Below are 10699 nucleotides of genomic sequence, written 5' to 3'. Positions count from 1 at the left end.
TGCACCATGTCCAAACAGGTGAAGATCTACGCTTTAATCAGAAAAACCTGAAAAACTAACGATTAACAATAAATTCATTGCTCTTAAAACGAAGTCCACACAGACTACACAAAAAAAACCTCTGACGTCACACGTCAATATTAACAATATTAAGCCATTTGCAAATGTATTTTCCACTCGGTCGAACAAGTGTCAAGACCGGCGGAGTTTTAATTTTCGCAAGAAGACAAAAACATGCACCGCAGATACAGAATCAAACCAGAACACAGAACACAGAATCAAACCAGAACCGAGCAGTCAAGAAACTGATTCTCTGCAGTCATCCATTTTAACGAGGTGTATCGACTATGACAATGAAGAATACAGAATCACTCGCCAATTCCTCCAGCGAAACAAGGTCAGTGTTTCATTGCTGGGAGTCGCCACATTTCATCTGGGACTTACATCACACAACTTCTTTTAAGATTATTGCTGCCATTACGACCATTGCTTGTCCCTTTACCATTCTCTTAAACCTCTTGGTAATCATAGCAGTGAAGACGAGAAGAGAATTGAAAAAGAATGCAAACATTCTGTTGTCTTGCGTGGCCTTAGTTGATCTGTTGGTGGGCGCTGTATCTATGCCACTGTCTATCACGTTAGACATGTTAGTTATCCACAGAGTTTTAGAAGTAAATATTATCTGTACGATAGATTTTATAAGTGTCTCCTTGATGTGCAGTATTTGCGGTGCGTCACTTTTACATTTGCTCTTAATTGCTTGGGAGAGGTATGTGGCGACAGCGAAATGGATGGAGTACAAGGCTATTGTTACAAGAAACCGTGTAAACAAGTACTCGAAAGTTGCATGGCTGTTTGCAGTACTGATGGTTGTTCCATTAGTTATAACGGTAGCTGTTAGCGTCCGTTATGAAATCATATTAGTCGTAGATGTCATTTCGAGCATTTTCTTGTTTTTCTGCTTATCAGTTATAGCATATTTTTATGTCAAGGCTTACCTCGCAGTTCGAAATTGGAACCGTACGCGAACCCGCCCAGTCAATGTTCTGCTCAAACGAAAGCTTGAAAGCAAAGTTGCTCGCACGACTTTCTGGTTAACAGTTTTCGTTGGTGTCTCGACTGTGCCGATCTTCCTCGTTCATCTCTTTCAAGGAGCTTTACCTTTTTTCCGCCAAATTTCCACTATACGATGGGCCGAAACAATACTTCAGTTAAACTCCCTGTTCAGCCCACTTTTGTACTGGTATAGAAACTGCCGCTTAAGGGAAGCGACATTGGCGCTGTTAAGGTGCAGAAACATACCACCAGCTCGCACTGCAAGTCACATAAGACAACGTCGATATTCCGTGGCATCGCTAGACGTTGAAAAGCTTCAAAACGAGCGAGGGGGCGCTCGATTATTAAGGTCAGAATCTCTCGGTGCTATGACGTGCTTACTAGATACCTTTCGGCAGAGGCGGGATGAGGCAGTGAAGAAAAGACCCATGTCAGCTCCATCGAGGGTAGCGAACGACCAGATATTCACACAACAGGGCAACCAACTAATTGTTACAGTTAAGATTGAAAATACCCCAGGAGAGAAAGGGATTCAGCGCAAAACTGAATTAGCGAAAAACGCCACGGAGCTTGGAAGATCAAGGTCTCATACCGGTGGTAAAATTGTGCGATCAAGTTCACTGAATGAAAACTCTTTTGTGCCACTCGCTAAACGTCCTCAGAATGTGACACGGAGGAATGCCCAGAGATCCAGGTCAGTGCCAATAATGCTAACAAACTTAAACGAACCGGCCGAAGGACAGAATAACTGGGGTTTAGATTGGATAGTTAATTGTCCTATGGTGCAGCATAAAAAAGTTAAAATGGAATGGAATGGATGAATAGGACAGACACTACCATATTTTTATAACTAGTAGTAATCAAAGGTTAGAGCAGTGCATTCACGCGGCGTACTTTGCATGTTTGGTCTACTTTGGTGGCGTTCGAATGGCTCGTTAGAAAACTAAGTTTGATCGAAGGTCAGATAACGATCTGCACATGAAATTGAACTAGCGATGAATAGATTATAGCCCGTGGTAAAACTGTTTTTAATTAATTAAGTATTATTTTGTACCGGACAAAATATTTTCCAGGAAAGGCATTTGAACTGTTGGCGACACTTCGAATTCAATTTCAGACCGCCAACACTTGTAGCAAATCTTTCTTGAGAAAATAAAGTTTTGACCAGCGACCTTGCCAAATGTTTTTAAATTGTTTACATTGCTCGAATTTACATCTTGTTTTCACAAATGAAAAAGGTGAATTAACCATTCTGACCACAAAACACGACCTTTTGGCGAGTTACACGACAAGGAAAGTTTGTTTTCTGACAACCAATTATGGCCACAACGAATTTGCCGAGCGACAAATCGGAAAATTTATTTTCTGACCACGGATCTGAGGGAGTAACTGCAGAACACCCGGCCACTCGAAGTTGTACCCCCGAAAAATCTTGATACGCGGCTACCCAGTTTGCGCAGTCGCAGGCTCTTTTTTCACGTTTTTAGAACGAGAAATACACACATTACATTGGTACATTGCTACGTGGCTACGCGGCTACGTTGGCGTCGAAGGCGAGCGGGTCAAAATCACAACGCCAAACTACAGCTGCAAAAATTATACACACTTTCTACTTTCTTCGAATCTATACGCATTCTCGTCCCAAGAGGCCGCGCTCCTTTTGGTCAGCACCAAGAATCGCGACCTCTCAGGTCCAACACCGGAAGTCCGGGATTCACGGACTTCCTGTCAAATGTGATAAATCTGATTGGCTGAGAATCATTCTCGTCCCCAGACGCCGCGCTCCTTTTGGTCAGCACCAAGAATCGTGACCTCCAGCTCGACCCGATTTTCTGAGCACACACAGAGTATTCGTTTTGTATTCGCAACCAATCAGATTTGTCAGATTCTACGGGAAGTCCGTGAATCGCGGACTTCTGGTGTTGGACCAGCCGAGGTCTCGATTCTTGATGCTAACAAGAAGGAGCGCGGCCTCTAGGGACGAGAGTGATCTACACGGCGAATACGAGACTGCGTGCATGCGCTCATGATGTAATTTGTCCCTGTTGTGGGGGGCCAAATCGTTGAACAAATCCGTCCCAAAAAATCTCAATACAGACTGGATTAGGATTGGGTTACAGTACGTGAACGCAATGATAGGTAAGTAGGTTGAGTCTGTATACGAGCCAAGAGGCTTGTCAGACTTAATCATAGCCAATTTTGTGACGCGAGTTTTGCTGATCAATGCCGCCCATTTCGCTCGATTGCAGCCCGGTGCCATATGTGCGTTGAGTTTGCTCTTGGTTCACCCCCTGCTCCGAGGCTTTTTCGCCGGGCACTCCGGTTCTTCTCCTTCCTCAAAAACAAACATCTCCAAATTCAAAATATTAAATTTGAGAAGAAAATAGACAAAAACCCACTAAATGCAGATCAGTCAAATATTTATTCAAGCGCACAGCCTGTCACAAATGTTTAAGAAAAATTTTCAAATTCATTATTTCAATCTCATCATTTGAACTTTCATCCGGGTATTTTCCTCAGACGGGCACTATGGACAGATAGTATCTCTCCGCCGATAAACGCCATCGCGTCACGTGTGCCAATTTAGACCAATAAGAATCGGATAAAATTTAGTGGTGAACTATAAGAGGTGATAGTTAATGAGGCCAAAGCGCGAATCAACTATCCAGTAACATTTCGAAATCTTCCTCGGAACATTAGAGAAGCTAGAAAACGTTGCCATTATGTGTATGACCTCTGGCCACTGCACTCTAATAAACAATAAGATTATGAGCTCGAGATTTCTATCACGCATAGAAATCGACAGCGAATAATCCAACTGTTTCAGCATAAATACACTAGTCGTTCAAAACTTTATCGAAATCCTCTTCACGGACACTTCGAAAACGCCGTTAAGCGGCCGTTATTTTGTTTGCAAGGGCGCACTTCTACGCTACTCACTATCTACCACAGAATAGATGGTGGGTAGCGTAGCCAATCAGAGAACGGCATTCGTTATAGAACGGTAGTAAATTTATACTAATGGCTGATAGTATGTATACAAGTAGCTCAGTCAATCATTTGCGTAAGTATACTATTAGATTTCTACTAAACTACAGACTATTTTCAGCCAAATCATTCGCTGTCATAGCTTGTCATCGTCTCTAGATCTTGGTAGGCACCAATTCCAGGTGTTCGTATCAATTCTCTGCCACACATGACAGGCTCCATAAAGTCACCATTCTGGTATGACCCAGCCTTACCTCTGTCATTAGTATGAACTGGTTATTAGCCTTGGGGCGGGGGGGATCCCTTATAAAAAGGACGGGGGTACTAGTCATAAATTTTGAAAAAAATCCCTAAGAGGTATCAAGATCCTGTTTTGAGGGCGTGGATTGAAATTTTTTTCACCCCTCAGCGGTACCAAATCTAAAACGACTAATATCTCCTGTCATATTTTCTTTCCAGCTCAATACCCTAAAAGTACCTCAAAAGCTCCAGCTGTGAACCTTTCGAGGCTGAACACCCTAAGAGGTACCAAAACCGCGTTTTTAACCCCTAAAAGGTACGACTAGCATCCCTGTCCTGTTTATATGGGAGTTCCCCCGTGGGGTCATCACCCCCTTTGCCCCCTCCACTTGACTGACCACTCTGATTTGTTGACTGAAACCAGAAGTTCACTCGAGAGCCAAACGAAGAAATGTTCTTTAATTAACGAGAACCAACAAATAGTTGACAACTAAGAATAATTTCATTCATTTTAAGTCCTTACTATAAAATATTTCACAAGTAAAGTGTTTTTCTTTAATTATGTACATAATAATTCATACTAATTTATGAATTTAATATATAATAATTTATAATATGTAAAATCATATATATTTAAAACTGCTACCTCTTTACCGATGACAGTGTGATGAGTAAACTCAAAGAGAATTTCGAGATTGTTAACCCCACAAAAAAGGAACAAGAAGAAAAAAAATAAAGACACTAAAATTTTCCCTCATTTTTTGTGTTACGAGAAGTTGTAATCAGCATCTCTCTTTTAACACCTTTCAGGCTAATAAAACATTTCAAAAACCTGTTTCACTTTTATCTAACAATAAGCACCAACGATCAAACTTCTTTCATGTTACTGAAATCAAAGAATGTTTGATTTACACAATTATAAAAGGTCTCTTAGATCTCTTTGATAGGTTCTGTATCAAGGTCAAGCCGTCGATACTGACTCTTATAAACAAGAAGTAAAGGAACACAAAATGCAATGCCACCAACACTAACCCAGTTCATCCACTGGACATCAGACCTAGGAAACATGAAGGCTGCATCAAACACGAATATCACAGAATTAGCAAGGACAAGTCCCACGCCAACAGATGTCCCCTCCCCTACTGGGAACACACACTCCATGATCAGTTCGAACACCAGTGGAATGGTGCCATTGAATAACAGTCCACTGCAGATGATGGAAGCAAATAAAAGTCCCCGGGAAAAAGGCAAGATTCTTGCACAGGTCATTGTGAAGATCAGCTGACAGAGAACAGTTCCAATGAACAGACCCACAAGGATTTGCTTGGTCCACCGCTTCACAACATCTGCTGACCTACAGGGAGATGTGAGCTTCTACTTTAGGTCATGTTAATAATTCTACTCTAATAATTATAATAATTCAAACATGTTGGTACCCTGACAAAACAGTTGTCTTGATAGTGTCACAGAGTGTCCAACTGACCTAATATTGCTAGTACTGTCAATATTTCAGATGCTTTTCTGCAAGTGATGTATATAAATGGGTCCCAGCAACTGTTTTAATAATGAGAGGTAACCTTGTCATGCATTAGCATTTCACCTAGGGGGGAGTAAGAGTACATTGTAGCCTGTGTTTTTTAGCATGGAATGCATATAGCTGCTTAATTTAATTAATACTTAGTGCAATACCTTAATCACAAACGAGAAAAGAAACTTTTTTTAAAAAAAGAAGACATTAATGTCAGTTGCAAGTGCTTTGTTGTAAAACAAACACAGAAGTATCCTCTATGCACTGATGCAATTTGGGCTTATCACACACAACCAGACATTTAATAACATCAACACCAAAGGCTAAGAAGGAAACCACTTTTAAAAATTTCCTTCTTTCCCCAAAAAATAAATGCAGTGGAGCTGCACAAAATGCTGAGTATTATCATATTGGTACAGGTATTGCACGGTCTCATACAGAAGCTAAGATAATTGAGTCCAGCCATTAACTTAGCCATTCACCCAATCTAATTATCAGGAGCCCACTTTTCTTTTGTTCAGCTCCAGGAAATGGGCTCTGGCCAGTACTAAATGTTTAGGCATACTGTTTAGGCAGAATGTTCATTTTTGATTGTCAGCCAGTCAACATTAGGCTGAGAAGACCATACATGTAAATCCGTGTATCACAGACTTTCAAATCGGTACTGGCCACAAGTCTAGGCTAGATCAAAAGACAAGTGGGTTCTGACAGGCCCTATGACTGTTATTTACCTTGCAATGATTATCCCTGAAATAATTCCAGCCAGGCTGCCACCAGTTCCTAGCCATCCTGAAGTCTTTTCGCTGATATTAAATGGCTGAACAGCAAGATCCAGGACTGATGTCCAACCAAAGTAAATACCAAATGATGCAGCCAAAACAAACACAAGCAGCCAGTATGACTGATTTTTTATCAACAGTTTTAAACCTTCTACGTAGCCAATCTCTGTCACTTTTCTTGTTAATGCTGCTTTGCTTGGTGGTAGAGGTGGCTTTGAGGGAAAGTACACAGCAACACAGCCAAATAGCAATGCCGCAAGTCCTGTCTGTAAATAAAAGTAGTATCTAAGTCGTGCTTCAATGAGCCTTATTTCCTTGTCTGTCAGATTGAGGTTACTGTTCCCTGGGTTATCAAATGTCTTGGGTATCATTGATGGTCCTATAAAAAATGCCAATCCCGCACCAAAGTTGGCAGCCAAAGTTCCAATAGCCGTCGCAGTTGTTCGTTCATTTGGAGGAAACCAGGTGCTTGACACTAAAGGAGGAGCTCCGTTTGCTATGAAGCTCGGAAGCATGGTGACAAGATGGCCAACATAAATGAACACAGTCTTCACTGTCATGTCACTGAAAGGAATCACTTGAATTGCTTTGCCAGCAAGTAACATTAGAGAAGTCACAAAAACAGATGCCCTTAGCCCTGCAAGAAAGGCGATAATGATGAACATGAATATAGAATCTTACAAATGTGCACACTCTGATAAGCTCAAAATTTCATTTCTATATGTCTACAGCCCTAACGAACCACAAAATTTCATCTGAAATCATTACCATGTGCATTTGGTACACAATTGGCTGTTGTGTTGGTTGTCCTACATTTTGCTGCTACACCAAACCACCTCAATACAAAACAAGCTTCTATTGCTTAAATTACGGAGAGGTACAGAATAGGGTCTTTCCATTCTGATTGTGTTCTTTGGCAAGACACCTCACCTGTAGGCATGTTTGTAATTTGGACTCGTGATCTGGGTAGTCAAGTGAAGAAGCAAGGGAAGGAGTGGGAAAAGTATGCCACTAGAATATTAAATAAGCCAAGTAAAATTATCTCCCAGATACTATGTGCACTGTGATAGGCCAATTTAGCAGGCCAAGTTCTACATACAATGTATAGCCCCCTAACGTTTTTGCTGCCAAAATGTCTTGAGATTTATAGCCAAGTGTTCTTTACAATGATGGCAAATACATGTGTAAACCTTTTCATTTTCTTAAAATGTTCACGACACATATTTAAAATGTGCTTACTACATAGTGACTTGTTTAATTTTCGACATAGTCAGTTATTTGAGGCAAAATGACTTGAAATAGTTTCCTGAACCTATCACACATGCAGTAGGGATGTAATAAATATCTAATAAAATACTAGAAACATTAACATTGCCCCAACACCTCCTGCCTGGGCATTTGAAAATTTCTTGTGTCCTGGGAGGGTGGGAACTTGACATCAGTAGTTGTTATTGGGATGGGGCATTTAACACCATATGTGGGGGGGGGGGGGGGGGGAGGAGGGGTAGGGAAAATTTGCGTTGAAGACTTAGTCAAACTAGAAATCATCAACTGAAGAGACATCACATTTCTTCTAAGTGTTGCTGCTTGAAAACAACAGCCTGTAAAAGCTTTTTGCTGTTTGATTTGGCAGGCAAAATGTTCTACGTGTGAACATTTACTCACTTGCAAATTTTATGGTGAACCCCTCCGAGGGATTTTAGGGAACATGGGAACAGGAGCATTTATTTTCAGGGAACAGGGGATATTGTCAAATTATTTTCAGGGAACAAGGGAACTCCTGATTGGATTCTTGGGATCAAGGGAACACTAAATCTACTTTCAATTACAATTTTTTCAAACCATTTCGAGCCCCTACAATAATATAATGTCAATATAAACTAGGTGTGTCACAGGTCTCAGTTTTCACTTGAGTGTCATTTTTGGAAATTATGTTTGTTTCTGCCATATGGCAAAAATCAAGATGACTGAAAAAGATGTTGATGATGTTACAGCTGATCATGACACAGCTCAATCGAAGCAATCACAGTTGACCCAATTACTGTATGGAACAATTTATTACAACTGGCAGGAAAGCCTACCAAGAGAGAGCTTTGAACTTGGATTAAGTATATTTGGAGATAAGCTTATTGGTACCATAGCTGAGGCACAAGGCTCTCAAGGAACTGTTTTAGTCTGTTGAACTTTATGGAAGAAGAAAGGAGGATCCTGAAGTCTCTGCATAACATCAATGACCTCCCAGATCATCTTAATGTAAGCCTCACCAAATTTAGTATTAAAAGTCTTTTAACGCCTGTTGTCGAGAACACATTTACAAAAACGAGTAGCGGTGCCACTGTGACATGCCCGTACAGCTTGAACCAATTACAGATTCATCAGGATAATCAAGGAACGGTTGAAAAGGCAGTGTTTTACACTACTTGCTTACTTCACAGCTCCCAAGTCCTACTACCCACACAGGTCTTGACCACAACACATTCCAAGGATGTACCCAAGTTTTTCCCTCCAAAGGCACACAAACTATCTGAAAAGCAGGTGAATGAAATGAGGAACTGGAGGGCAATGCATGGTCAGAGTGTCCCCCAGAAAACAGTGTAAAACATGACAACAAAGGACAATCCAGGAACTCTCCCTAAGTATAAATCTGTATGTGGCTAACTCTCCGACTGTAGAGTCTCTAGACTAGTATAGATTTCACCGCACTGAGTAAAGCAGCAGCGATTCAAGTGCCACATAGGGAAACAACAGAGACTTTGTACAAACTAAGCCAGATTGTCTGAGTTAAAGTTGATTGCGGTGATTCTCATCAGTTGTTATAATAGCCAGCTGTCTGCGAGTTAGTGTGAGTGTTGGCATGAAAAGGGTGAAAACTTAAGTGTTCATTTGAGATCCTTTCAACTCAGCTGCTGTTCACCGAAGATGTAGAGAGATTGTCAACATTGTTTACTATGACTACTGTCATGATATCTAAGAGCTTGAAGAAGGTGATGGATGTGCTTCAACATACCAAATCTGTCACTATTGTACATGTAAAGGCAGCTCAGATCGTTGAGATGACAGAAACCACAGCCAATGAAGTCAGCTGACTCTCGGCTGTCTGTCGGCCAACTGTTGGCTGATTGTCCACATATGATTCACATATGACCTCATGCAGAAAAATGACAGCGACATTTGCTTCCACTGGTTAGACACCATCGATACACAAAAGGATGCGACATCGGGCACGGCTACCCCCCTTGGAAGGCCTTGAATATGGGAGCCACTGATCACTATCACTGTTTTCGATACATTGTGCGTGAGTAGTCAATAAAAACTCTATCACTGGCGCGAGAAGCAGGGGCTTTGCTGGTTGTTTGGTAACAGTTTGGTACTGCCAAATAAATCCAAAATTAGACGGCCGGTAGATGTTCAATTATCGTTCGTGTAAAACTGAGAGAAAATGGATATTATACGTTCAAATATTTTTTGACTATGAACAACGGACTGACTTCTGTTCAACTATCAGTCGAGAGGACCTAATAGTTCCCAACACAATCCGAAAATTGGACACTCTACTTACTCGTGCACATGATGACATTGTGGCTACAGCTGCCTAGTAGAAGTAGCCACAAAAATAATTTTATACTTAGGGCACAGTGCAGTAGTAGTTCAAAGTGAGTGTTCGAGGGTGAGTCATTTCCCTTTCCAAAACCCATTTCTGCCATTTATCCCCACGGGAATAGAAATTTGAGCAACCAAAAATTAGAAAAAGTCTGAAGCCTGGGGGTTTGCCTGGGGCTGACGGGTGAGGGTATATTTCGAATCGACCGATGCGTTACTATAAATCTCTCACCTCTTCTCCCCCTGCTTGGGACACTCTCGAAATTCAGACAGTGATTGCAAATCCCGCGCCCGTAATACCTTGAATTAACACAAAGGGGGGGGGGGGGGGGGGGAACTTAAACTATCAAAATGCAAGACAACTAAGCTTACCTTTTGTATCCATTAGCCACGTCGAAGGAATAAAACCCAGAATTGGACCAATTGCTCCAAATGAAGACAACAGGAGAACGGTCCATGTTTCCCAGCCAAATACAACTCGGCAAGGTCTCTGGATTGGACCCCATGT

The 10699-nt window shown here is 41.3% G+C and overlaps 2 protein-coding genes across 2 annotated transcripts in view; one reads left to right on the top strand and one right to left on the bottom strand.

Annotated features, from left to right (window-relative positions):
- The first annotated feature begins 271 nt into the window (after positions 1 to 271).
- Positions 272 to 1877, top strand: LOC149115119 (uncharacterized). Its single transcript, XM_089285641.1, has one exon. It carries the CDS (start codon positions 348 to 350, stop codon positions 1875 to 1877), a length of 1530 nt encoding a protein of 509 aa, XP_089141767.1. The 5' UTR covers positions 272 to 347.
- Positions 1878 to 3459: 1582 nt separating this feature from the next.
- The window catches only part of LOC110067261 (solute carrier family 49 member 4-like), a 7604-nt gene continuing 364 nt past the window's right edge, over positions 3460 to 10699 (bottom strand). The window contains exons 1-3 of the mRNA XM_020774573.2: positions 10564 to 10699; positions 6544 to 7228; positions 3460 to 5638 (exon numbers count right to left, since the gene is read on the bottom strand). The exon at positions 10564 to 10699 is cut by the window's right edge and continues 364 nt beyond it. Of these exons, the coding sequence (XP_020630232.2) occupies positions 5215 to 5638; positions 6544 to 7228; positions 10564 to 10699 (1245 nt within the window). The 3' untranslated portion in view covers positions 3460 to 5214. The remainder of the gene's footprint in view (positions 5639 to 6543; positions 7229 to 10563) is intronic.

The sequence above is a fragment of the Orbicella faveolata genome, unplaced genomic scaffold (genome assembly GCF_042242905.1).
Source record: "Orbicella faveolata isolate gen_17 unplaced genomic scaffold, um_ofav_v1 contig_13, whole genome shotgun sequence".
In the NCBI taxonomy this organism is placed as follows: domain Eukaryota; kingdom Metazoa; phylum Cnidaria; class Anthozoa; order Scleractinia; family Merulinidae; genus Orbicella; species Orbicella faveolata.
The sequence above is the reverse complement of the archived record's forward strand: the minus strand, read 5'-3'. Positions and strand labels throughout refer to the sequence as shown.